General features: G+C 52.0%; 4 protein-coding genes across 4 annotated transcripts; all 4 read right to left on the reverse strand.

Annotated features, from left to right (window-relative positions):
* Positions 1 to 3,411: 3,411 nt before the first annotated feature.
* Positions 3,412 to 5,064, reverse strand: LOC130485538 (ubiquilin-1-like). Its single transcript, XM_056858754.1, has one exon. It carries the CDS (start codon positions 5,062 to 5,064, stop codon positions 3,412 to 3,414), a length of 1,653 nt encoding a protein of 550 aa, XP_056714732.1.
* Positions 5,065 to 11,027: 5,963 nt separating this feature from the next.
* LOC130485564 (ubiquilin-3-like) lies at positions 11,028 to 12,425 on the reverse strand. The gene has a single exon (XM_056858779.1). It carries the CDS (start codon positions 12,423 to 12,425, stop codon positions 11,028 to 11,030), a length of 1,398 nt encoding a protein of 465 aa, XP_056714757.1.
* Positions 12,426 to 17,948: 5,523 nt separating this feature from the next.
* LOC130485565 (olfactory receptor 52B2-like) lies at positions 17,949 to 18,908 on the reverse strand. The gene has a single exon (XM_056858781.1). The coding sequence runs from the start codon at positions 18,903 to 18,905 to the stop codon at positions 17,949 to 17,951; it is 957 nt and encodes a 318-aa protein (XP_056714759.1). The 5' UTR covers positions 18,906 to 18,908.
* Positions 18,909 to 24,619: 5,711 nt separating this feature from the next.
* Positions 24,620 to 26,110, reverse strand: LOC130485023 (ubiquilin-1-like). Its single transcript, XM_056858137.1, has one exon. The coding sequence runs from the start codon at positions 26,108 to 26,110 to the stop codon at positions 24,620 to 24,622; it is 1,491 nt and encodes a 496-aa protein (XP_056714115.1).
* Between the last annotated feature and the right edge of the window lie 1,703 nt (positions 26,111 to 27,813).

Genomic DNA, 27,813 nt, shown 5'->3' on the forward strand with positions numbered 1-27,813 from the left:
GGTGCTGAGGAGCAATTGTGTCCACTGCCCGGGTCGTCTCTGCATTCCACAAGGGGGACCGCTGCTGTGGCAGGAGCACCAACTTCGCTGAGTGGAAAGCCCGAGAGACAACAGGAAACCCCTCCAGATCCATCAGCTTCCTAGGGTAGGGTAGAGCCATTATTCTAGCCAGCCCCCCGCCCCTTGTGTAGGCTCCAAGTGTAAACCTCAACAGGTCATGGCTGGTCTATGACAAGGCCAGAATAGAAAGTTCCCTCTTTACCAAACTATGGCCGATAACGCATGGTCTGTTTTAGAATTATTGTCGAAGGCTTTCACGGTCAGAGTTCATCGGTTCTTGTGGGTTATCCGGGCTGTGTGACCGTGGTCTTGGTATTTTCTTTCTTGACGTTTCGCCAGCAGCTGACCATGGTCACACAGCCCGGATATTTTAGAATTGTTTGTCCCTCCTCTGTAGCGCCCCTTTCGATCAGGGGCACGCTGCTGGGGAGAGAGAGAGAGGCGTAGGGTCCAGCAGCGGGTGGAGGTGGCGGCATAGCTCTGCACCCCCCCCCACGCCATCCCACTGCCCCCCCCGGAGGTGAGGGGAGGGGAAGCTGGTGGCGGGGAGGTGGGCGGCAGCAGCAGCATGGCCCCGTGCTCCTCCACCATGCTGCCCCACCAGAGATGAGGGGAAGCTGGCGGCGGGTGGAAGGGGGGAGTTGGGGCACAAGGTCTGGGTGCCGTACAGGTACCTCTGCTGCTGCAGGGTCTGGCCGTGGCTCTCCTCTGGCAGGGAGTCGACCCTGGAAGCTTAATTCTCCGGCAAGCTCTCGCCTTTGTAGCGGGGCTTAAGTCGCAATAATAGAGCAACTCAAAAACTCAGGGAAGCTCCGGGATGGGCCGGGTCGAACACGCAGGTCGGAGATGGCCATGTGTGTTGACATGGCAGATTTGCTGCATGCCCGGGAGTTTCCACGGACAAAACGGCCATGTGTTATTGGCCTTTGTGCTTTGTCCCCAGAGAAAATGAGATCAATCATATGTCACTCTATATCTGTGGTGGTGGATAGCACTGTCAAATCACAGTCAACTTGTGCCGACCCCATAGGGTTTTCAAGGCAAGAGATGGTCGGAGGGGGTTTGCCATTGCCTGCCTCCGCATCGGCTGAGTTAGGAGAGAGCTGTGACTAGCCCAAGGTCACCCAGCAGGCTTCGTATGGACAAGTGGGGAATCGAACTTGGTTCACCAGCTTAGAGTCCGCCACTCTTAACCTCTCCCCCACACTGGCTCCGTCCACATCACACATCATAGCAGCACAATGGCTAGGCTCAGTGCTGTTGAAATGCAGAGGTATCTCCTGGAGCTGAAGTCAATAAATTAAGGTTATGAAACGTAAGAAGAAGAGCCCTGAAGGATCTGACCAGAGGTCCATTTAGTCCAGCGTCCTGTTTCAGGTTGCCAGGTCCCTCTTTGCCACCGGTGGGAGGTTTTTGGGGCAGAGCCTGAGGAGGGTGGGGTTTGGGAAAGGGAGGGGCTTCAATGCCATAGAGTCCCATTGCCAAAGTGGCCATATTCTCCAGGGGAACTGATCTCTATCGGCTGGAGATCAGTTGTAACAGCAGGAGATCTCCAGCTATTACCTGGAGGTTGGCAACCCTACCTTCCAGTGAGGTTGTCGGGCTTAAAATGTGTCCGTGTAGGTGGCCGTGGGGTGTGTGTTCAGTTGTGTTATGGTTTACTGTGAGATTTTACCTAATGTTTTGTGACAAGGGACAAATGTTTAGTGCCCCCCCTCCAATCTGGTCAGCTTCCCAAAGAGGGTTGTCAGCTCTGGGTTGGGAAATTCCTAGACATTTTGGGGGAGGAGGCTAGGGAGAGAGGGGTTTGGGGAGGGGAAGGACCTCAGCGGGGTATAATGCCATATGGCCCCCCCTTCCAAAGCTGCCATTTTTCTAGAGGGGAACGGATCAGTGTGCTCTGGAGGCCGGTTGTAATTCCGGGAGAACTGCAGGCCCCGCATGGAGTGATCAGCCCTGCCCCCCCCCCCGGCTCTTCTTCAGACACTCCCGGCACCTGCTGACCCCCCACCCCCCCGTGCAACAGAACCTTCCATGTGGATTGCGGCCAAGCCCAGAGGAGTGACTCCTACTCAGAGGAGCTGCACAGCCCCTATGCAGTAGAATGGGTGAGCAGGAGTTGCCAACTCCAGCTTGGGAAATCCCTGGAGATTGGGAGGTGGAGCATGGGGAGAGTGGCTCCTGCCTCCTCCACTCCAAGAACTTCCTTGCACAAAAACAAGGTTTTTTGGGGGGGGGGGACTTCAATGCCATAGCGGCCATTTTCTCCAGGGGAACTGACCTCTATCGGCTGGAGATCAGTTGTAACAGCAGGAAATCTCCAGCTGGTACCTGGAGGTCGGCAACCCTATTGGCAACCCCAAGACCAACCCACAGCCTTCAAACTGGAGACATAGATACTGGAAGGCCTCCTCCCAGGTAGGGTTGCCAACCTCCACATATTAGCAGGAGATCTCCTTCTATTACAACTGATCTCCAGTCGATAGAGATCAGTTCCCCTGGAGAAAATGGCCACTTTGGCAATTGGAGTCTATGGCATTGAAGTCCCTCCTCTCTCCAAACCCCGCCCTCCTCAGGCTCCGCCCCAAAAACCTCCCACCAGTGGTGAAGGGGAACTGGCAACCCTACTCCCAGGGCCTTGCCCAGTCAGCCCCCTGGGCAAAACTACCCCCCACAGCGCTGCCAAGAAGCCCTAGGAGGACTCCAGGCCCCAAGCTTACAACTGGGAGAGGGTTGCCATTCCCCCTTGGCCACTGATGGGGGTGTAGGGTTGCCAGATCTAGGTTGGGGAACTCCTGGAGGCTTGGGAATGGAGCCTGGGGAGAACAGGGACCTCGGTGGGGTCACAGAGTCCACCCTCCAAAGCATCCATTTGCTCCAGGGGCAAATGCTCTCTGTAGGCTGGAGGCGAGCTGTAATTCCAGGGGATCCCCAGGTCCCACCTGGAGGCTGGCATCCCTAAACTGGGATGGGGAGAGGGCAGCAGAGGGAGTCTCCCACCACTCAGATCCTAAGGCCCACAGGATGGGATCCAGAAGAATCTAGCCAGGAAACTGTTTTTCCCAAAAATTTGATTCAGCAGTGCAAGAGAAAGGGGGAGCATCGCCGCGCCCAGCCTGAGCGAGACGGCGACAGAAGCTGGCTTCTTGAGCGGCCTTTGGGCACCGCGGGGGATGTTTTGTCTGCAGGGCCTCCGTTTGGCCTCCCGGCCCACCCTCTCAGCAGCACAGCGCTTCTCGCTGCCAGGCTCCTGCCCTCGCCAAAGGAGCATGTGCGCACGCCATGGTAATATCCACCATGCTGATTTTAGTGTGTCAGGTGACCCTACAAGAGGCAAAGGTAACTCTGTGGCTAGGATGCGCGGGGGTGGGTTAGCTTTTCAATGGCTGCGCTGATATTGCCTTCTGTGTCAATCAGAGCCTGCAGGTTCTGTTCTTGGTTGGGGAAGCCCATGGCCCTCAGCTGCTGCAGCTGGGCCTCGTACTGGGCCTCCGGGCCCTGCTGCTCCATGGACTCTTCCTCCTCGTCAGCTTTGGATCCGTCGCTGGCCGACTCCAGGCTCTCGTCGCCTGAGCTGAAGCTTCCCTCGTCCGAGGAGGGGCTTTCTCCCTCGTCCGAGTCCTCCATGCTTTCGGGTTCTACATCCGGGTCAGACAAGGCTTGGAGGAAATTTGGTACCTCCTGCGCGAGCGTCAGAAGGCCCGTTTGCATCTGGAGGAGGGCCTGCAGTGCTCGGGGGTTGCTCAGCAGGGCAGCGGCCTCGGACTTTGCCAGCTTGGGGGGCAGCTGCTGCACCCAGCCTTGAGAAGGGGGGGTCTCGTTGCACAGGAGAGAGTTGCAGTGGGTTAGGAACGTCTGCGTGGGGCCATCGGGGTCGGAAAGCGCGTTGGACATGTTCTCCATGAACTCCAGGTTCTCCGTGAGCTGCTGGACCATATTCTGGATGTTCTCGGACTTGTTGATTCCAGACCTCACCCCAACGCTCAAGACCGGCACGATGAAGCTCTGTCCCAGCCTGCTGCTTGAGCCGCTGATGTCGCCGTTGCCGAAATTGTCCCCACTCCTGATGGGCTGGGGAGCCCAGGGGTTTGGCAGCGGCTCTCGGTTCTCTGTCCTGGCCTGGGGGCTGACCCCTCCGGAGGAGGGCTTGCTCTCCGGCGGGGCGGATGGGCTGCCCTGGAACTGGGATTGCACAGCATTCAGGATGGGCGCTTCGATGTCGTTGTAGAGCTGCTGCAGCGCGCTGTACCCACCTGGGATGCTTTCGAGGTTGCTGAGGGCGCGGTCGTGATTCCGGATGATCTCGTCCATCACCGCCGAGCTGGTGGCCCCGTCGGTCATTTCTCGCATGAAGTCCGAGTTTGTGAGGATGTGGCTGATCTCCGGGTTCTGCTCGGCCAGTTGCTGCATCTGGGGGATGGACAAGATCATCTGCCGGACCTGCTCGGTGTCACCAAACAGGTTCTGCATCACTTCGCTTATCAGCTCCTGCCAGGTCACATCCTGGTCCTGGGCCTCGTTCACAAAGTCAGACATGTCTGCGGCGTTCAGGCCCAGGACATTCATGCCAGTGACCCCAATGAGGAAGCCCAAGAGGAGGGGGTTGTTGTTCAAGGTGGAGGCGTCCAGGCTGAGCTCGACCATCGGAAGCAGGAGGTTCTCCATGGTCTGGGCCACCAGCTCATGGCAGGAGGCCACCAGCTCTTCCGGCTGGTCATTCCCGGGAGGCCGCCTCTGAGACTTGATGAAGAGATGGACTTTGGATCCATCCCTGACCTTGTGTTGCACCAGCGTGTTCTGGTCTTTGAGGATCTCGCCCGCAAAGATCAGGGACAGCTGCTCCGAGGGTGTGTGGAAGCGCTCAGAGAGCTGCTTCTTGAAGTCCTGAATGAGGGTGTTCTCGGAGACATCAAACTGCTCCTTGCGCTTCAGAGTCTTGACTATCACTTTGATGATGCGGGAGCTGGCAGCCTTCTGCCTAGGGGGCTTTCTTTTCTCAGCCATGGCTGCCCAAAGGCCTGCTGTGATGGTCCCGTCTGAAGGAGCAGAGGTCAGAGGAGGAGCAGGGGAGGGGGCCGTCTCCCTCCCCCAGTGGGTTGGTGAGAGGATGCAAGGGGCCACGGGTCTGCTGCCCCTTCCGTCTAAACACTCGCCAAGGCCAGAGTGCACATACCAGGGAGATGGTGCCCTTCTTTTCTCTTTGCTCACGGCCTGGCAGGTTCCTTCATTTTCCTCCTCTCCCCTCTGCTGCTGGCTGGGGGCCGTTCCCCTCCCTGCACCTGCCTGGACTGTGACATCACTGGTGACCTCACAGAGAACCAAGGACCATTGGTGGGAAAGCCCTCTAGGATCCCCCCCTCCCAATCAAACTTGGCCATCCCTCCGTCATCCCTCCAGATCCCAGGGTTGCCAAAATCAAGGTGGAGCCTGGAGTTCTCCTGGAATTACACAACTCATCTCCAAACAACCGAGATCAGGTCCCCTGGAGAAAATGGCAGCACCAGAGGGCCAGCTCTGTGGGATATAGGGTTGCCAGCTCCGGGTAGGGAAATACCTGGAGATTTTTGGGGCGAAGCCTGAGGAGGGTGGGGTTTGGAGAGGGGAGGGACTTTAATGCCATAGAGTCCAATGGCCCAAGCGGCCACTTTCTGCAGGTGAACTGATCTGTATCAGCTGGAGATCAGTTGTAATACCAGGAGATCTCCAGCTAGTATCTGGAGGTTGGCAACCCTAGTGGTATACCATAGATTTCTAGGCATGGGCAGGGAAGGAGGGGAGGGAGACAGGCGGAAGGACGGACAGCTCAATGGTGGCGCTCCAGAGAAGCAACATGCTTTCCAGGGTTCTCCCTGAGGTCCTGTTCCCATTAGGAAGTCCAGCCTCAAAGGCCAGGCAGAGGAGGGCCTTTGCCCGAAATGCAGAGGGAGGGAGCCAGGCCGGCACAGGGTGTCAGACCAGATGCACCATGGGTCAGACTGTAGGCCCAACCCAAGGGTTAATGAGAAAATGAAATAAAGGAATGGAAATGATTTTGCCAATAGATGAAACTCTGAGCTAGGAGTTAATATGCTAAGATAGAAATCACCACCATGAGCTTAATGACCATGAGATAAGACACTTGGGTGAGAGACTCTTTAGAAGTAACTGCAAGAAGACAGGAGATAAGAAGGCATGATGCTCACCTGTCTCCCACAGGACTCCTCTGGGCACTCATTGTCTCACTGACTTGTGGGTGAGGTGGTTGCCTTCGTCAGGGACCGAGCTGGAGGCATGACTTCATTAGCATAGTAAATTGCCCACCCTCAAGGGGACAGTTGCTTCCATTTTCTGATCCTGCATCCTATGAATGAACGTGTTGTGGGCCTAACGTGGTTTTGCATGTGTAAGGTGGGAAGAAAATGGCATTAGAGGAGGAGAAAATGACGTATGAAATGATCGATAGCTTGAAATGTTCGATATATAAACTTATGCTGGACTAAACATAGTTGCTTCTGTCTTTGGACTAAAGGCTGTTATTCAGTTGAATAATAAATCTCTAAACCTTCTCCTCCGTGGTGTATTTATTGGGCCGGGACACCAAGGGAAAGATCCTGTGGGTTTTAAAACTGCTTCTGCCAGCAAGACTCAGCATGGTGAATACGTTTGTATGGAGCTGCCTTATACTGAATCAGCTCCCCCCGTGCCCCCCCGCCCCTGCCCTGCGTGGTCCAGCAAGGTCAGATAGTTACCTGAGTTCTTTGCGTAAAGGATCGGTGATAATTGCAGATGGGACCCGTCTTTAAGATTGCAAGTTCTGGAATTCCATATGTGGCACCTGTATAACTTTACCCCACAGAGCAAATCACAGTTGAATGGCTGGGAGAGGTTCTGGTCATTTATGCAGGGGAAATCTGTGTTTGGTTTGCTGCACAGTTTTCTGTTCTGAATTCTCAAACATCATATGCATCATATGCATGAGGGGTGTTTTTCAGGGGGAGCTTCTGAGTCCCTCCCCCTGAAAACGCAGCCTTGTTGTGCTTTACTTGGAGGGGGCAGGTCAGCTCTTAAAGGGGCTGCATGTGGTTTTGCTGGGTATTCCTCCTCACTTTTCTTCAACAGATCCCTGCCGGGAGCTGCCTTCCAACCTTTGCAGCCTCTCTTCGGTGTCTTCCTGCACATTTCACGAAGGTTTAACTCCCTCTTTTGTGCTTTGCGGGAAGGGGTTGGATGGGAGGGACAGACATGTGGGAGGGAGAAGCCAGAATGGGCGTGGGGAGAGAAACACCAAGTTAAGAGATATGCATGGAAATGAGGGGAATTTGCATTGCTCTTGCCTGGAAGCAGTATTTAAATTTGTTCCAAAACAGGATCCTAGAACTGCAGGGGAAGAACGAGGCCAGAGCGAAGTCAAGTCGGAAGGTTGGTAAAATCATGAATAATGCAAAGGAAGCCTCGAAGCAGTCCAGCAGGGACTGCGAGCTAAATACCCCTGCATAAATGGCCTAAAAGTGGTCATGGAAATATGCCCGGCACAGCTGCCTTCCTGTTCCCCGACATCTGGATGTCTGAGGTCCGGTGCCACGTTGGGACTGGACCTGTATCCACACAGGACTGTTCTGATTGAGAGAAGGCGTGGAGTTGCTCCCCTCTTCCCGGCCTGGAGTCACGGGTGTGGTCTCCCATGCACCTGTGGAAGTGAGCTTGGAGTCACAAATGCTCATGACAGAATAAATTCTGGTTGTCTTTAAGGAGTTCAAGGTGGCATACATCATTCTTCCTCTCCCATTTTAGCCTCACAGCAACCCTGTGAGGTAAGTCAGACTGACAGAAGAAGAAGAAGAGGAGTTGGTTTTTATATGTCGACTTTCTCTACCACTTAAGGAAGAATCAAACCGGCTTACAATCACCTTCCCTTCCCCTCCCCACAACAGACACCCTGTGAGGCAGGTGGGGCTGAGTCTGGAGAGAACTGTGACTAGCCCAAGGTCCCCCAGCAGGCTTCATGTGTAGGAGTGGGGAATAAAACCCAGTTCACCAAATTAGCCTCCACCGCTCCAGACCACCGCTCTTAACCACTACACCATGCTGGCTGGCCTCCAATCACCCAGTTAGCTTTATGGCTGGGGGGAGGGAGGGCTGGAATCCAGGTCTCCCCAACCTCAGTCCCGTATTTCCCCCCCACACACACACACACACTACACTACACCAGCACTTGGCACTCGGTGTTGCTTTAAACAAAGCATCATTAAAAGCCCATAATAACAACAACCATAAATTCAGTGCAAAAAAGAAAAAAAGCAACTGTTGAGGAGCCATCAGTGGATGAATAGTCCTTTAATCGAGTAGATGTGAAGTATCCATTTCCTACACAAAGGGCAGCAGAACATCTGGAGGAAAGAGCATCCTGTTCATTAGAGCGTGCGCAATGACTGATGAGTAGGGTTGCCAACCTCCAGGTAGTAACTGGAGGTCTCCTGCTATTACAACTGATCTCCAGCCAATAGAAATCAGTTCCCCTGGAGAAAGTGGCCGCTTTGGCAATTGAACTCTATGGCGTTGAAGTCCCTCCCCTCCCCAAACCCCACCCTCCCCAGGCTCCAACCCAAAAACCTCCCACTGGTGGCAAAGAGGGACCCGGCAGCCCTACTGATGAGACCCATGAAACATGACGTCCCATCCTGGCCAGCCCCAAATGGGGAAGGGGGCAGAGGAAGTCATCTTGGCAAGCAATAAAGTCTGTTTATGAGGGGCACAACTATTGGGATGAGTGGGTGGGAGAGAGTTCCACAGCCGAGGCAGGGCCACCGCAGTCTGGAAAGCGGGGGTGGGGGGTGGGGGTGGAGTGATTGAGCTCTTCTACTGCAGACCGATGCGGGGGCCACCCTCTGAAACAGAGGGCCGAGGAGAAGCGGCGCCCCAGGAAGGCTGCTGCAGAGCAACTCGGGTGTGCAAAGAGCAGGACCTGCCCGACTTCCAGGTCAGGCCTGGAATTCGGCTGGAATTGCAACTAATCTCCATCTGGAGGGTGGATCTTATGGCGTACCACACCCATTCTGAGCTCATTCCCCACTCCAGACTCCACCCTCCCCAGGCGCACTCCCATCCCCCCCCCCAAATTTCCAGGAATTTCGCAAGCCAGTTGGCAACTCTTGTAAATGGGGCATTCTTATGGGCATGGAAATGAAGCCTGGCCTTTGGAAAGCTGGTCATAGCCTGAGATTTCCAGTCTGTAAGGGAGGGAGAGCCATGTGCACAACACTCTGCAGGTAGGGTTGCCATCCTCCAGGTGGTGCCTGGAGATCTGCTATTAGAACTGAGTTCTAGGTGACAGAGATTAGTTTCCTTGGGAAAAAATGGCCGCTTTGGAAGGTGGGCTCTGTGGCGTTATACCCCATTGAAGAAGAAGAAGAAGAAGAAGAAGAAGAAGAAGAGTTGGTTTCTCTATGCCAACTTTCTCTACCACTTAAGGAAGAATCAAACCGGCTTACAATCACCTTCCCTTCCCCTCCCCACAACAGACACCCTGTGAGGCAGGCAGGACTGAGAGAGCTGCGACTAGCCCTAGGTCACCCAGCTGGCTTCATGTGTAGGAGGGGAAACCAATCCGGTTCACCAGATTAGCTTCCGCCGCTCATCTGGAGGAGTGGGGAATCAAACCTGGTTCTCCAGATCTGAGTCCACCGCTCCAAACCACCGCTCTTAACCACGACTCCTCCCAAGGCCTGAGAAAATGCCAAGACCTCCCCGATCATGATTGTTCAGTGTTAACCCCCTAAAGCTATGCACTAGGCTTGCCAACCTCCAGGTGGGGCCTGGAGATCTCCCAGAATTGCAATGGGAATCTCAGGCATTATACCTGAGCAAAGTTCCCTGCTCTGGTGGGTACTGGCAAAGGCTTCTCACCAAGGTGGCAAAAGGGCTGGGCACAAAGCAGTCCCGCTGAGGTCCTTCCCTTTCTCAAACCCTGCCCAGGCTCCACCCCCAAATCTCCCAGCCTGGAGTTGGCAACCCTACAGCACCCACCACTAGTCCACTGGGAGATTGTCCCTTCAGGTCCAGCTGCCCACCTCTGAGAAACGGCCCCCGTCCTGCTCTGATGTCCTTTGCCACCAAAGGCAGGAGAAACTGAATGAATCACATGAACACACGAAGCTGCCTTCTACTGAACCAGCCCCCCTGGGCCATCAAAGTCAGTCTTGTCTACTCAGACCGGCAGCGGCTCTCCAGGGTCTCAGGCGGAGGTCTTTCACACCCCCTACTTGCCTGGTCCCTTTAACTGGAGATGCTGCCGGGGATTGAACCTGGGACCTTCTCATGCCACGCAGATGCTCTACCATTAAGCCATGGCCCCTCCCCAAGAGGGGAGTCCCTAAGACCACCCCCTCATTGCCAAGACACATGAGCTGCCTTATCCTGAATCAGCCCCTCGGACCATCAGGGTCAGTATTGTCTACTCAGACAGGCAGCGGCTCTCCAGGCTCTCAGGCAGGGGTCTTTCACATCACTTACTTCCCTAGTCCCTTTAACTAGAGGTGCTGGGGATTGAACCAGGGACCTTCTGCATGCCAAGCAGAGGCTCTCCCACTGAGCCACGGCCCCTCCCCATCCACCCCATCCACCCCCATCATTGCCCCCACCTCATCTTTTTTGTAGCGCTGCATGGAGCTTTTGGCCCCTCCGCACTCGGTCCTGCATCCCCCCCCACAGGAAATGAGAGCTGTTGACAAGGCAGGGAAGAGGGGTGGCTCTTCTTTATGATACAGGTGTGGCAGGGTCCCCCTCAATGCATTACAGTCATGTGTGGCCACCACCAACGAGGCTCTGCCTTCACCCCCGCACTGGGACGGCCTCCGTCACCCCCCACAGTTCAGTGGCAGAAGACTCCCCTCCGTGCCAGTTACTCCTGTCCATCGCCCGATTTGGTTTCTGGGGGACTGAGAGGGTGAGGGTTCCCACCGCCTGCTCCAGAGGCGAAAGGGCCAGTCCCCCTACTCAGCAATGGCCGTGCCTTGGCAGGAAGGGGCCCCAGTCCCCTGGCCGCCGCTGGCCGTGTTCTCCAGACCTCGCAACCGCAACATGAACCACGGGACGAGGACGGGCGCTTCTGCCAGGAGCGTCTGCAGGCCCTGCTCCATCTGCACCCAGGCCTGGATGGCGGTGGGGTTGGACATGGCCGCAGTCATCTCCGGGCTCTGCATCTGCTGGGAGAGGCTGCTCACCTGGTCCTTGATGTGCTCCAGCTGCCCCACCTGCCCGTTCTGGGAGGCCAGCAGTGCTTTCTGCATGAGGGAGATCATCACGCGCTTGGTGTACGCGTTGCAGAGGTTCACGATCATCATGGGGATCTCGGCAGGGTCCGGGTTCAGGACGCCCCCCGTCCCAAATGGCTCCGCCCCTGAGCAGGGTGCAAGGCTGGGCACGGAGGGGCTGGGCTCCACAGGGGTGACCCAGACGTTGGAGACGCCGCCCTCATCACTACAAAAGCTGGTGGTGCTGTCAGAGGCCAGGGGACGGGGGGCCACGCAGTCCTGGCTTCCCGGGCAGGGCCCCTGCCCCCTGAGGGTGCCGTGCTCTGGGTACTGGCAAGGGCTTCGCACCAAGGTGGCATATGAGTTGGGCACGAAGCAGTCCTGCACCATGCTCAGCCCCGGCTCCTGCATCTCACTGTTCAGTTGCCTCAAGGGATTGTCCCCGCCAGGGATGTTGCTCTGGAGACTGACCAGGGCTTGGTCCGAACTCTTCCAATCTTGCATCATCTCGGGGTTCCGGGCCAGGTCCATGATCTCCCGCATCTTGTCCAGGATCACTCGCATGATGTCGGCGTTATTCAGGATGTGGCCGATGGACGGGACCTGCTGAGCCAGTTGCTGGATCTCCGGGTTGGCCAGGATCACTTGCCGCACCTTCTGGACTATCATCTCCGATGTGGGCACCGGTGGCCATTCGGCGTTCGCCAGGTTTGCCTCCGGAGTCCCCCAGAAGCCTTGGCAGCTCAGGCTGAACGGGGCAGAGCTGAGGGTGCCATGGGACGGCACCTGGGCGCACACGGGGGTCCTGGGCACGTAAGGCAGCGGAGGGGGGTCTTCCTGGTCTCTCTGCTGGGACCTGATCACCAGGTGGACGGTCATCCCATCATGGATCCCGCACTGCCAGAGGGTGGCTGGATCCTTCAGGATCCTCCCGAAAAACACCAGCACCAGCTGGCTGGCCTCGCAGTGGAAGCGCTTGGCGATATCTTCCTTGAACTGCTGGATGGTGCAGGTCTCGGGCAGCACAAACTGGGCGTTTGCTTTGGGAGACTTTGCCGTGACGCAGATGAACCGGGGGTTGGTGGAGATGACCGGGCAGGTGACGGAGCCCTCTTGGCCTTTGCCCAGAATCTCCATGATGCTCGGAGGTAGAAGGAAGCGGGGAAGGAGTGTTGGTCTCAAAAGCCTTGGATTCGGCTGGTTTTGCTGCCGTAATTGCGCTGACTCCGAGGGGAAAGCGAGCCCCAGATGTGCATCACAGCCCCCCGCCAGGCTCTTCCCTCTCTCCCCTCCCTCCTTCCTTCCTTCCTTTGTTTCTCCTCAGCCAAGAGCTGCTCAGGAGGAGCAGCAAGTGGGGGGGGGTCACTGTGACATCACAGGTGACGTCACTGCCAGCCTTAAAGCTCTCGGTAGGTGGCGAGAGGGGCCCCTTCCCCACTTCCTGTGTAGGAGGGGCTTCCTTCATCCCTTTCCATCTGGATGAAGCTTGCCTTTGGACTTTCTTTGGCGGTGGGGTAATAGGGTTGCCAACTGCCAGGTAGTAGCAGGAGATCTCCTGCTAATTCAACTGACCTCCAGCCGATAGAGATCAGATCACCTGGAGAAAAATGGCCGCTTTGGCCATTGGACTCTATAGCATTGAAGTCCCTCCCCAAACCCCGCCCTCCTCAGGCCCCACCCCAAAAATATCTCCGGTGGCGAAGAGGGACCTGGCAACCCTATGGGGTAAGGGGGCAGGCTGCCTGGGAACACAGAGCCAGCCCAGGAGGGCTGCAATCCCTAGGGTTGCCAACCGCCAGGTTGTAGCTGGAGATCTCCTGCTCTTACAACTGATCTCCAGCCGATAGAAATCGGTTCCCCTGGAGAAAATGGCCACTTTGGCAATTGGACTCTATGGCACTGAAGGCCCTCCCCTCCCCAAACCCCACCCTCCTCAGGCTCTGCCCCAAAAAGCTCCTGCCGGTGGTGAAGAAGGACTTGGCAACCCTAGCAATCCCACCAAAGTGTGACACGACGTGGCTTCATGGCTTGGGACCATCTTCTCCCAGATGTTCTTGCCTGGGAAAGAAGAGCACAGGGAGAGGCCCCTCCTGACTGTCCCACCCAGCAAAGAAGCTCATTTGGTGGGCACATGAATGGGCCTTTTCGGTGGTAGCCCATTATGGCACAGCCTCCTCAGAGAGGTGCGCCTGGCCTCCTCACTTCTGACCATCAGGAGGCAGCTGAAGATGGCAAAATGGCAAATGAGATTCAATGTGAGTAAGTGTCAAGTGATGCATATTGGGACAAAAAATCCCAACTTCACATATACACTGATGGGATCTGTGCAGCGACAGACCAAGAAAGGGATCTTGGGGTGGTAGTGAAGTGCCTGGTTGTTTTATAGAGTCCAATGATAGACAACAAGGAGGAGGTTAAGTTAAAAGCAACAGCTCTTTATTTAGCTAAACACAGACCTGGGGTGAAATAACCACAGATAAGATGCAGGGTTACTCACCAGAGAACAAAGGAAAGTCAGTATCAGTTATGAATTTTGACAAGCAGATTGATACATAAAAGCACCAATACACGTTAGGTGTCTACTCCGCTCTAATTAGCATAGCCTATAGCTATTGCCCAAAGGCGTTCACTGAGCGAATGCTTGATCTCGTGAGTTAGGAAGTAGAAAACACATTCCTAAGGATGGAGGTAATTCAGAGACAGCTTTCTCTACTGGTGACTGGCAGTACCAGGCACAGAGAGCATGATTTGTTGGTTCATGGCTCCCGGATGCCAATTTCCCCAAAGCTTCCATGTGTGTACATATGAGTACATGGTATTTTATACCAGCCCTTATATCTAGGCATTACAGTAGTGGATAGCTCAATGAAGATGTCAACCCAGTGTGCAGCTGCTGTAAAAAAGGCAAATTCCATGCTGTCTATAATTAGACGAGGAATAGAGATATCATACTGCTGCTATCATACTGCCCTTGTACAAATCTATGGTGAGACCACACTTGGAATACTGTATACAGTTCTGGTTACCACACCTAAAAAAGGATATTACAGAGCTTGAGAAAGTGCAGAAAAGAGCAACCAAAATGATTAGGGGACTAGAGCAACTGTCCTATGGGGAGCGGTTAAGACGCTTAGAGCTGTTTAGCTTGAAAAGAAGGAGGCTGAGGGGAGACATGATAGAGGTCTATAAAATTATGCATGGTTTGGAGACAGTGGACAGGGAGAGGTTTTTCTCCCTCTCCCATAATACTAGAACACGGGGTCATCTGCTAAAGCTGGAGGGCGAGAGATTCAAAACAGATAAAAGGAAGTATTTCTTCACACAACACATAGTTAAATTGTGGAACTCCCTGCCCCAGGATGTGGTGATGGCTGCCAGCTTGGAGGGCTTTAAGAGGGGAGTGGACATATTCATGGAGGAGAGGGGTATTCATGGCTACTAGTCAAAATGGATACTAGTCATGATGCATACCTGTTCTCTCTAGTATCAGAGGAGCAGGCCTGTTATATGAGGTGCTGTGGAACACAGGCAGGATGGTGCTGCTGCAGTCGTCTTGTTTAGAGGCTTCCTAGAGGCACCTGGTTGGCCGCTGTGTGAACAGACTGCTGGACTTGATGGGCCTGGGTCTGATCCAGCAGGGCCTTTCTTATGTTCTTAAGATTGTTTGATTTAGGGGCTGCATTTGATTAAAGCGGACCTAAACTGTGATTTTTAAAATGTTGGTTGTATATCTTGTATGTACTTTGTTTTATGTATTTTATTTATGAGGTTCATAAGGAAGAAAGGTGGCTAATGTTTTACATAAATGTATAAATAAATAATAGGCGGGTTCAGATGGCCGTACTCTGTACACCATTGTTGCAACTATCCTAGGATACCCCGGCCGAAGTGAGGCTTCTATTACATGATGCCTTGGCCCAGGGATCAGATGTGAGTCTGCGCTGTTTTTCTATTGGTCTTCTAATTTACTTGTTTATGCTCTTTGCACTCTTGGTTCATCGAATGCCCCATTCTTTCCATGTCTCCAAAGAAAGGAGAACTGCAGGTGGCACAGCGCCTCTGCGCCTAACCACACCTCCACTGTTCTCCCACCCTTCCTACAAGGACCTCAAGGTGGGGTAGGGTTGCCAGGTTCCTCTTCGCCACCGGTGGGAGGTTTTTGGGGCGGAGCCTGAGAAGGGCGGGGTTTCGGGAAGGGAGGGACTTCAATGCCATAGAGTCCAATTGCCAAAGCGGCCATTTTCTCCAGGTGAACGGATCTCTATCGGCTGGAGATCAGATGCAATAGCAGGAGATCTCCAGCTAGTACCTGGAGATTGGCAACCCTAGGGTGGGGGACAGGACCCTTCCTCCCATTTTGTCCACACCACAACCCTATGGAGTAGGCAGAGTGACCTGCCTGGGTTTATGCAGTGGCAAATTTGAACCTGGGTATCCCAGGTCTTAGTCCAACACTCAAGCCACTGGTCGTGCTTTCAATCCACTGTCCGTGCCCGCTGCAACTGCATTTTCCTGGGGCGTCTTCCAGACTGCGGCCCTCAGCTGTATTTTCCTCTCCTCTGGGGCGCTTCTGCTGATAGCACCGTTGGGGCGGCCATTCCACACGTCCTGTTTTTATGCTGAACCTCCCCCGTGTGTGTTGTACTTTGGGTTAAAAGTCTGTTTAGTATTTTGCAGGGGGTGGTTGCTCGATTCACCAGGGGTGGTGGGAGAAAAGAATATCAGCCTTAAAAAACAGTACTCCTAGAAAGCAAGGTTGGTAAGGAAAGGCACCTGCTTAGGCCATCTCTTCCGCCACCCTGCCCAATTACAAATGTGTATGTTCCCCCCTCCCCTAGCTAATGAAGCCTCTTAAAGATGTTGCTAATTTTACTTTGGAATTTCAGAGACAGAGAGAGATGTCCCTTAGAGGAGGGCACAGAGGAGGGCAGGGAGCTGTCCCTGTTGGCAGCAGAGGGTAGGACTTGCAATAATGGGCATTACCGGTGGAAAGGCACCCGCTGGATATTAGGATTTTTTTTTTTTTTACAGTAAGGTCTTTTGTGCATGGCTGTTTCCCTCATCGTCACCCCTCCAATGACTTTGGGTCTTTGTTTTGATTATGCATGCCGTTTCCAACAGTCAGAGGTTACTGCGCTCTCCCCCTGTGTTTCCCTGCGTTTTGCCTGCATTTTCAAATTTGAGATAAAACAGGTCCCTGAAAACATGGGCAAAATGCAGGGAAATGCAGAGGGAGAACGAGGCAGCCTCTGATGGTTGGAAACGGCATGAATAATCAACACAAAGACCTGAAGTCGTTGGAGGGGTGACTGCGAGGGAAACAGCCGTGCATAAAAGACCTAAGGGTAGTTCAGCAGTGGAATCGGCTACCTAGGGAGGTGGTGAGCTCCCCCCTCACTGGCAGTCCTTAAGCAGAGGCTGGACAAGCACTTGTCAGGGATGCTCTAGGCTGATCCTGCATTGAGCAGGGGGTTGGACTAGATGGCCTCTATGGCCCCTTCTGACTCTATGAGTCTTATGTGCTGTTGTTGTACATTGTGGTTTGCATTTTCTTTATGATATTGAAATGAAGAGCTGTTTGGCTGCCCAGGGGTCATGCAGGTATAACAGAGAAAGAACAGAAGGGAAAAAATGGCTCAGCTTCTAGACTATTAATTACATTGCAAAAGGGGGAGGGGGGACGCTGGCATACAAATAAAAAACAAATGTCCGCCCTTTCTGGGCAGGATGGGTGGCGCTCCACAAAGTGGCAGAGACTTGCCAGAACAGCACGAGATGGTTAACACAGCTGTGTGGAAACGGGGTGGGGGGGATGGTAACCTAACGTCATGAAAATGGAACACCGAGGCAGTCGGGAAGATGCCTGGGCAGAATAGCAAAATCCACTTCCAAGTGATAGCTAAAGTGCACTGAAAGTGGCTTGAAAATGTACAGTTCAGGGTGTGGGGGAAAGGGCCCTGGGACCGCAGCCCCTCCTTGTTTGCTTCCAGCACCGAGTGGCCCCTGCTCCTCTGTGCATTCTCCTTGACCACCATAGTGCCCTCTCCAGTGCCTTCCACGGCCACCTCCCCATTCCTGTCCTCAGAGGGTAGCCTTGTCTCATGACCGACTCCTTTTGCTAAGCATTTTCTGGATCAGACCAGACTTCCCGCTCTTGTCTTCCATTCTCACCGGGCTCTTCTCTACACAAACTTCACAGTTCATTCCTTGGCCCCCTCATCACCCTTCTCTGTCCTTCACAGTACTCCTGCATCGTGTACAGCACCTGGCACATTGTTGGCACAAGGGAAATGTTAAACAGAAGCAAGAGTTATCTACCCAATCTAGAAGTAGAAGAGTTGGTTTTTATATGCCAACTTTCTCTGCCACTTAAGGGAGAATCAAACCAGCTTACAAGCACCTTCCTGTCCCCACAACAGACACCCTGTGAGGTAGGTGGGGCTGAGGGAGCTCTAAGAGAGCTGTGACTAGCCCAAGGTCACCCAGCTGGCTTCGTCTTCATTGGACACAGCCTTCCCTAGAGGATGGTTTTGGATCCTTTTGGCCTATCAAACACTTAGATGCACAAGTCCAATGGAAAGATGTCTTCCCTTCCAGGGATCTCCTTCTTACCCTATAACATCCACTCACAGGATCCCGCGTTTGCCAGGCATCTGTCCTTTAGGTAAGTGACTTGCTAAAATGTTGGTGGAACTTCTCAGTCGCTGTTCTCAGAATCTCCTTGGTTTTCACTCCATAAACAATGGGGTTCAGCATGGGGGGGACCAGTACGTATAAGTTGGCCAGGAGGATATGAATATAGCCTGGAATGTTGTGGCCAAAGCGGTGGGCAAAGAATGAGAAAAACGCAGGAGTGTAGAACATCAGGATGACGCAGAGGTGGGACCCGCAGGTGCTGAGGGCCTTGTGCCTCGCGTCCTTGGAAGGGAGCCGGAAGACAGCTCTCAGGATCAAAGCATACGACGCCACTATCAGCAAGGCATCGAGGCCAATGGCCAAAAGGGCCACCATGAAGCCATACCAGATGTTGACAGTGATATCCGAGCAAGCCAAACGGGCAATGCCCATGTGCTCACAGTAGGTGTGGGGGAGGACATTGTGCTGGCAAAATGTCAGCCGCTTGACCAGGAAGATGACAGGGAAAATTATACAGAAGCTTCTAGCAATGGCAGCCAGCCCAATTTTCATAATGACAGGAGTGGTGAGCATCGTTGTGTACCTCAGCGGGTCGCAGATGGCGATGTACCGATCAAAGGCCATGGCCATTAGGATGGCTGACTCGGCGATGAAGATGACGTGGATGAAGAACATCTGGGCTAGGCATCCCTCAAAGGAGATCTCCCCAGCCCTGAACCAGAATATGGCCAACATCTTTGGCACGGTGGTGGTAGAGAGCAACAAGTCTGCAGTGGCCAGCATGGAAAGGAAGAGGTACATGGGCTGGTGGAGGCTACGCTCGGTCAGGATGACCAGCAGCAAGGAGCCGTTCCCAAGAAGGGCGACCACGTACATCAGGCAGAAGGGGATGGAGATCCAGATGTGAGACGCCTCCATACCCGGGATGCCAGCCAAGATGTACGTGTCAGGAGGGAAGGAGCTGTGATTGGCTTTCGGCATCCTGGCACTTCTGGGTTCCTTTCTTCCAGCGAGGGTGTGTATAGAAGGAGCTTAGAAGAAAAGACAGAACAAGAACAGTCTACATTAGGACTAGAGCAAGTAATATATATATATATATATATATATATATATATATATATATATATATATATATATATATAATAATAATTTTATTAAAGAAAAAAAAAATTCAAAATCAGACACAACATACTTGCAAAACATATATCCAACCTTCCGAAAGGAGTCGTTTATTACCTATCTTCTATTTCTGCTGGAATAATATAAATATCAGCCACTAAATATCCCAATGTTAAGATTTTTTGGTCTCTCTATACTATGGCATAACTTGTTTCACTGCACACCAACATCTAGCCTCCTACTTCCAGCTGTCTTTCTTAACATTGTGTTAAATATAACTACATGCTGAGTTTTTTGTTTATACTTTATAATCCTTTCCCATAATTGTACAATTAATCAGCATAAACATTACTGATACCCATTTCTGATAAAATATCTATATATTCTAACCACAGTGTTCTTACTTTTTCACCTAATTCTTCTGCTACTTCATATTAAGGTTATATTTGCACATAATCATAGTAGAGTTTCCACTTCTTCTGCCACTCCCCTGCAGGTCTTTTATTCAGCAAATAAGTCAACTTTGCCATCACAGCATATTCAGTCATTTTCTCTCTCCATCTTTCTATCGCTGGGGTTTCTTCTTGTTTCCACATTGAAGCCAAAACTGCAAGTAAATATTTTCAAGAAAATTTGTTTTTCTTGCATCAAATACTGTTGCGAAATGCTTACGTTCTCTTGACTCATTTTTGTGCAGCCCTTCCCAGTTATGGATGTGAGGCTTTGATAAAGATAAGGACGTTGTAAACGTCAGTTCTGAATATTGTTCCTTTTCTGCCAAGCAGTACCTGAAGAGGGAGGTCTGTGACCTGGATCGCTCACAGAGGTGTGTGGTTGGGGGAGGTGTTGGCGAAATTGGGGCTCTAGCTCTAGAGAAAGGGAGGCAGTGGCTTCCACTAGATGACGCTGGTGGTCCCTTCCAATTCTATTATTATGTTATTGTAACGTTCTAGCGTTGGCCACATAATGCAAATGCATAATCCCAGTGCCGCCATACTGGAGCAGTCCAAGGTGAATCCATTGAGGGCAACATTCTATTTTCTACAAAGACCATCCAGGAGCTTCCAGGCATCTCACAATCATGGGTCCAAAGCCTCTTCCTTGTTGCTCTTAGCAACTTGTAGACACACTTTCTCTGAACGTGGCGGCTCCGTTTAGCTATCATGACTAAAAGATGTTCCTTCCTGGACTTCTCCATGAATTTGTCTAACCCTCCTCTGAAAGCCATCTATGTTAGTGGCCCTCAGTACATCTGGTGGTGGTGGCTTCCACAGAGTAATTACCCATTGTGTGTTTCCTTTTGTGTACCCTGGTATTGTTGCCAACTCCAGGTAGAGCCTGGAGTTCTCCTGAAGTTACAACTGATCTCCAGAGATCAGTTTCCCTAGGCAAAAACTATGTTTTTCTGCTGAGCATAGATGGCTGACCTACAGAAGCTTATGCAGCAAAAGAAGAGCTACGTTCCAGTCCAGGAGCACCTTCAACACCAACAAGATTTTCAGTGGTAGGAGCTTCCGAGAGTCAAAGTACTTATGAAGGAAGCTTTAGTCTGGAGAACAGAAGGTTAAGGGGTGACATGATAGCCATGTTTAAATATTTGAAGGGATGCCATGTTAATGAGGGAACTAGCTTGTTCTCAGTTGCTTCAGAGACTAGAACACAGAGTAATAGATTTAAACTAAGAGAAAAGCGATTCCATCTAAACATTAGGAAGAACTTTCTGACGGTGAGGGCGGTTCAACGGTGGAATGCGCTGCCTCGGGGGGGTGGAGTCCCCATCTTTGGAGGTCTTGAAGCAGAGGCTGGATGGCCATCTGTCAGGAGCGCTTTGATTGTGGGATCCTGCATGGCAGGGGGTTGGACTGGATGGCCCTTGTGGTCTCTTCCAACCTTGTGTGATTTTGTGATTTGTGACTCTTGAAAACTCATACCCTGAAAATCGTTTTGGTCTCTCAGGTGCTCCTGGCCTGGAATGCAGCTCTTCTTTTGCAAACCAACACGGCCACCCTTGGAAACTCTCTTATGCAGCAGTCCTTTCTTACGGGGCCAGAATCCTTGTGGTCATTTGGAATGCCGGGTATTCCCTTACCTGACAAATGCCCTTTCCTTGGCTCCTCTTCCAACAGAACCACAATCAGGCAGTCACATGCAAAGGTGAAAGGGGGCTCTGTCTCCCTCCATGCAAGAGAAGGGTGCCTAGAAAAGCTTTGGTGGGGTTTCGCTGTCCCTTTCTTTAGCTCCTTCCGACACTCCAGCTTGTTCTCTCAAGCTTTACAACTGAACAAGCTGCTAATGTCCTTTGCACTCTGTCTTTGGAAGGTCTGATCCAGCTTTGCAAAGCACTCACCTGCCTTCAGCCCCAGCAAGTCTCCGTAGTGAGGGAGGGCATGGTCTGGGATTCTGCAGTCAATGGAGGGCTGAGCCCTTTCCAGAGACCTGAAGGGGCAGAGACATTTATGCTGCCTACCTTCAGGCTGGCCCTGGGGGAGTCAGGAGCCAGGGGCTGGGCAGCTCTGGCAAGTGGCCTCCTCCTTGGGCTCAGGTGTGTGTGGGGGAGCTTACCCTTTGACCTTCTCTTTAGGTGCACCAGAAGTGCTCCCCAGAGACCAACTGCAGCGTTTTTTCTCTGCGCTTCCTCATGATGGCATTTTCTGCTTGTTGTCTTGCTACGGTTTCCTCCTCAAAAGCAGGGAAGGGTAGTGAAGACACCCCAGACACAAATGGAAAAAGAGTGGAGAAAAACCACTGCAGTTCAGCACCCAAACCTCCATGTGTAAAGACCAGGGTTGCCAACCTCAAACTGCTGATCAGATGGCAGCACAAAAGAGCTCCAGACCTCAGGAGGGGCTGGCCATTAAAGGTCACAAATTCTACGTAGGCTTTGAAAGGCATCTGTGAACAAGGTGTGTGGAGTTGCCTAGAGTTGCCACCCTCCAGGTACTAAACAAGGATACCTATGCTGAAATAGTAAAGGCTATAGAGAACACACAGCACGAGGCTCTATTATAGTAAACAATATCATCAAAAATGATAGCTTATTTTTAATATATAAATTGGCATCACATTCATGCCAATAAACTGCAATTCCTAACTGGAAAAAACACGAAACCTAAACAAACTGAACAAGAAAGCGATCATAAACAAAGAAGTGTATGCTATTCAATAGTATGCTATTCAGTAGAAGATGCACAAAAAAGATGCACAAAGTTCCAAGCGTAATGAATTTCGAAACGCAGTATTCTGCAAATGCCAAAAAATTGCAAATGCCAAAAAATTGCAAATGCCAAAAAAAATCCCACATAAATATTAATCAGGAAAATCCTGAGTAGCTCATGAAATAACGATGTAAGAAGGCAAGGACGTGGGGTCGATCCTGCGCACGTTTCAAATCTGTTCCTTCTTCAGCAGACCTTTGAAGACAGTACTGCAGCTTACCACTCTGCATCATGGGGCTATTTACAAGTTATTAATGTTCCTTCCACCAATTTTCACTCCACCATGAGTCAGAAGTGACTTGATAGCACTTCACACAAAATGTGGTGTCATCCGCACATCTCAAATTGTTAATGTTCCATCCACCAGTTTTCACTCCTCCTTCATCTAAATCTAATCCAGCTTTCCTTTTATGTTCTGCGGATAGATTGAACAGACAGGGAGATAAAATACACCCTTGTCTGGCACCTTTGTCAATTGGAAACCATTCTGTTCCTCCATATTCTGTCCTAACAGTAGAAAAGAGCAGAAAAGCAGGATATAAATATTGTAAATAAATTAAATTAGTTTACTCCAAGTTCCTCCTTTTGATTGGAAACATGTGGGAGAACGGGGGAGGCAAGTTGTTCAAACTTTGCCTGATCCAGTTGCTTGGTTGGAGGTTCGATGCTCAGGTTCTGCATTGTAGAGAACGTTCCAAAATGCCAGCACAAGCAGGGTTCGCCTGTTAGAATCATAGAGTTCATGCCCAGAAGATGGCCAAGATGCCCTCCCTCTCATCATCTGCTTAAGGTCACAGAATCAGCAATGCTGACAGATGGCCATCTAACCTCTTCTTAAAAACCTGCAGGGAAGGAGAGTTACCACCTCCTGAGGAAGCCTGTTCCACTGAGGAACTGCTCTGACTGTTAGAAAATTCATCCTAATGTCTAGTCAGAAACTCTTTTGATTTAATTTCAACCCATTGGTTCTGGTCCGACCTTCTGGGGCAACAGAAAACGACTCAGCCCCATCCGCTATATGACAGCCCTTCAAGTACTTGAAGATGGTTATCATATTCCCTCTCAGTCTTCTCCTCTCCAGGATAAACATACCCAGCTCCTTCAACCTTTCCTCATAGAACCTGGTCTCCAGACCCCTCACCATCTTTGTTGCCCTCCTCTGGACACGTTCCAGCTTGTCTATATCCTTCTTAAATTGCGGTGCCCCAAACTGAACACAGTACTCTAGGTGAGGTCTAACCAGAGCACTTTGCGTGATCTGGACACTATACTTCTGTTGATACAGCCCAAGACCACATTTGCCTTTTTAGCTACCGCATCACACTGCTGACTCATGTTCAGTGTTTGGTCTACTAAGACCCCAAGATCCTTTTCGCACACACTACTGCTGAGAGAAGTCTCCCCCATTCTATAATTATGCATTTGATTTTTCCTACCTAAATGCAGAACTTTACATTTATCTTTGTTGAAGTGCATTTTATTAGTTTTAACCCTGTTCTCCAGCCTGTATCCTGCCTCTGTCTTCTACTGTATTTGCTACCCCTCCCAATTTAGTATCATCTGCAAATTGAATAAGCATCCCCTCTATTCCTTCATCCAAATCGTTTATAAAGATATTGAAAAACACAGGGCCCAAGACTGATCCCTGAGGCACTCCACTAGTCACTTTTCTCCAAGTGGATGAGGAACCATTAACAAGCACTCTTTGGGTGTGATATGTCAACCAGTTGCAGATCCACCTAACAGAAATAGGTTCTAAACCACATTTCCCCAATTTGTCAACAGTAATATTATGGGGAACCTTATCAAAAGCCTTACTGAAATCAAGATAAACTATGTCTACATCTATTCCGCTGATCCAGCCAGGTAGTAACTTTCTCTAAAAAGGAAATAAGATTAGTCTGATATGACTTGTTCTTGAGAAACCCATGCTGGCTCTTAGTAATCAGATCCATCCTTTCTAAATGCTCAAGAACTGACTGTTTAATGATCAAAAACATTTCCCGGTATAGAAGTCAAGCTGATGGGTCAGTAGTTACCCGGATCCTCCTTTTCCCCTTCTTGAAGATGGGGACAACATTTGCCAGCCTCCAATCTTCTGGCACCTCACCTATTCTCCAAGACTTCTCAAAGAAGTCTCTCCTCTGGTATTGCCCCCAATACTCCAGGAATTTCCCAAGCCACCGTTGGCAACCCTGCCCATAACCTGCAAATGAATCCAACAAAGGACATCTTTTGAAATACGTAAAGCCTTTTAATCTGAAATCATGAAATCCATTCTTGTGCGAAGCCCCAGCTGCAGCGCAGGAGCCAGGAAGTACCTCCCGTCCACCGCCGCCTCCACTTCCTGCCTTCTCCAACTCAGAGCTTGTACGTCCGCTGTTGCTTGGAGGAGGGTTGTGCCGAAGAGCCCCGCAAGCTGCTAAGGGGTTTGGCACCAGCCGCCCAATCTGTACCCACCAGAGCCTGCAGGATCCTCTGGGCAGAGAAGCCCTGATGCCCCGCCCGAGAGGCAGGTGGGGCCACCTCACAGAGGGATGTGTTGGAGTGGGCTCTCCGCACGGGCCGCTCGGCTCTGTGGGGTCCTTTGGCCGGCTCGTCGGCAGCAAGAGCTTGCAGCCGCTGCTGAATTTCTAGCAGCCCCTGGACCTCCTTTGGACTCCAATTTGCCCAGAAGACGTCTGTGTTCTGCATCTGCTGCAGGAGCGCTGGGATGTGTGCGGCAGCCTGCTCTCGGACATTCCTGGGCACCACGGCCCTCTTTCGGATCATCTTGGCCACCAGCTCTGGGGCATGGCTGAGCCCCTGCCCGGCGGCGTTCCTGCCAGGACTGTTGGTGATGCTCTCCATAAGGTGCCGGATGATTTGATGGAGCAGGTTCTTCACAGCGGTGGAGACCAGCTGCCCGGCTTCTTCCTTCACCCCACTGCTTTCTCCGTGGCTTTGATCACTGCTGCCAGCAGTGGTGTTCTGGGCACCCTGCCTTGGTGGCCGAATATTGGTAGGAAGCGACCGCTCTTTAGCAGACAGCTTTTCACAGTGATGGACGGGGGGTTGGCCGACAGCAAAGCCGGCCAACAGCTTCTTTGGAAGGCCCTTGGGCAGGAGACCCGGCACCTCAACGAAAGGGCCCTGCAGGGAGCCATTGTTATCCCCGCTAGGGAAACCCGAGGCCTGAGGTGGAGGCTTGATGATTTCCCGCACAGCCGCTGGGTTCCTGGCCAGCTCCACCACCAGCTTCATGCCCTCTGGAGAGCCAAAGACGTGGCTGATCTCGGGGGCTTTCTGCATCACCTGCTGCACCTGGGGGTTGTCGGTGGCCAACTCCTTCATCAGGTCAGGGCTGGAGAGTTTGCTCTGGATGAAGGGGTTCTCCAGGAGCTGGAGCATCAGATCGGGGTTGGACATGAGCTGGGTCTGGAACTCGGCGAAATTGGCAGTGTTGAGCCCCAGGCTGGCCGTCAGCTCCCGGAGGCTGTCACTGGCAAAAGTGCTGCTCGGAGGGGACTTCTGATCTAAGGTGGGGTGGGTCAGAACTGCAGTGGCTTGCCGGGATTGGGGCACCCGGTGGGACCGGAGGACCACGAAGATGGTGGCATCGTCATCCAGGTGTATCCTGTGCTGGCCGAGGGTCTTGTGGTCTTTTAAGATCCTTCCGGTGTACACCAGCACAACTCGGTCAGGAGAAGAGGAAAAATGCCTGCCCACGTGTTCCTTTAACTCTCTGACAAGCATGTCCTGGTGGACTAGGAATTCTTCCTTCTGCCATGGGGCCTTCACCATGATGCGGACAACTTGAGGCTCGGCGGTGGCCCCGAGGTCCACTCCTGGGATTTTCTGGCTTTCTACCATGATGCTGCCAGGCATCAATTCTTCCTTCTGCAAACAACCAAAGGCTCTTGCTGGAGAAAAGCTCAGGCAAGATCCTTCCTCGCGGCTCAGTTAAAGTTGCTTCTCATCCCAGCCCAAAGGAGCTCTGGCTTCTTCACTCAGTCACCAGGCAAGCTCTGGATTCCCTCTTCTCCCCACCCTTCCCTGACCCTTCCCAGATGCTCCAACAACCTTCTGATGCAGAACCAGTGCTTTATGACCTCACTGCTGAGGTCGCTTGCTGCAGCTGCTCAGAGCTCCGCAGACTCAGCCTCCCCAACATGCTGGAATCCATCATGGCGGCATGGACGACCTTTGCCTTCAAAATGATGAATCAGCAGAAGGGGCATCCTTATGTCCAGCCCACAAACAGACTACACATTATTGTAATCTGCTGATCAGACGTTCCGTGAGACTTAAATCTTGTCATTTTGACTGCAAATGCAACCAGCTACTAATGATTCACGGCCTGTTCCGAGGTAGGTTTGCTGGCCCACTGTGACGTCACCGCCTCCGGGGGCTATTTTACACACGACACAGCAGCAGACAGGTGTGCCACTTGACAGAGATGCTCAGCCACATTCTGATGACTTTTGCAGTCTTACTAGGATTGCTAGGTCCCTCTTCGCCATTGGTGGAAGGTTTTTGGGGCAGAGCCTGAGGAGGGTGGGGTTTGGGGAGGGGAGGGACTTAAATGTCATAGAGTCCAATGGCCAAAGCAGCCATTTTCTCCAGGGGAACTGATCTCTAAGTCTTACATGTACACTCATAAGCCATAAAATGTGAAGCAGCCCTGATCTGGCCACCTAGATCTAGTAACATTGAGTCTAGACGACTGCAGTGCATTCTCTGTATGGGTCTCCCCTTAAAATCAACTTGGAACCACCAGTTAGTGCAGAATGTCACAGCTGGGTTATATCAGGAACTAGGCGGTGCGTATACATTACTCCCATTCTGCAGTCGCTCCATTGGCTGCCCATTATTGGGTTCAGGTCAAGGTATATGCATAGAAAGCCCTGCATGACCTTCGACCCTCGTATCTGCTAGATCGCCCCTCCTCCTATTCCCCACCACAACAACTTTGTTCATCTGAGTAGGGCTTTCTATACCGGCAACCTTGCAAATGGGCAAAATGAACCGCTGCCCATCAACCCACCTTCTCTGTTGCAGCCCCACCTTGTGCAATGGTCTGCCTGAGGCGTTCAGGAGGGCATCTACTTTTCTGGCTTTGTGCAAAGTATGCAAAACTGCATGATTCAGGGGGGCTTTTTTACACAGGCAAGAAGACTATACTGTAATGAACTTTTTTACAGAAAGATGTTTTGGTAATGGGACAGGGACTGAGATCTGTGCAACAATGTCTAGTATGGACTGTCTGTTGCCATATGACCCTATGATGTCATTTCTGCACTGTTTAATGTGTCATGCTAATGCTTATGCCAGCGTGGTGCAGTGGTTAAGAGTGGTGGACACTAATCTGGTGAACCGGGTTGGTTTCCCCACTCCTGCACATGAAGCCTGCTGGGTGACCTTGGGCCAGTCACAGTTCTCTCCGAACTCTCTCAGTCCCACCTACCACACAAGGTATCTGTTGTGGGGAGAGGAAGGAGATTGTAAACTGGTTTGATTCTCCCTAAAAGGTAGAGAAAGTTGACTTATAATAACCAACTCCTCTTCTTCTTCGT

Source organism: Euleptes europaea, chromosome 12 (assembly GCF_029931775.1).
Source record: "Euleptes europaea isolate rEulEur1 chromosome 12, rEulEur1.hap1, whole genome shotgun sequence".
Taxonomy (NCBI): Eukaryota; Metazoa; Chordata; class Lepidosauria; order Squamata; family Sphaerodactylidae; genus Euleptes; species Euleptes europaea.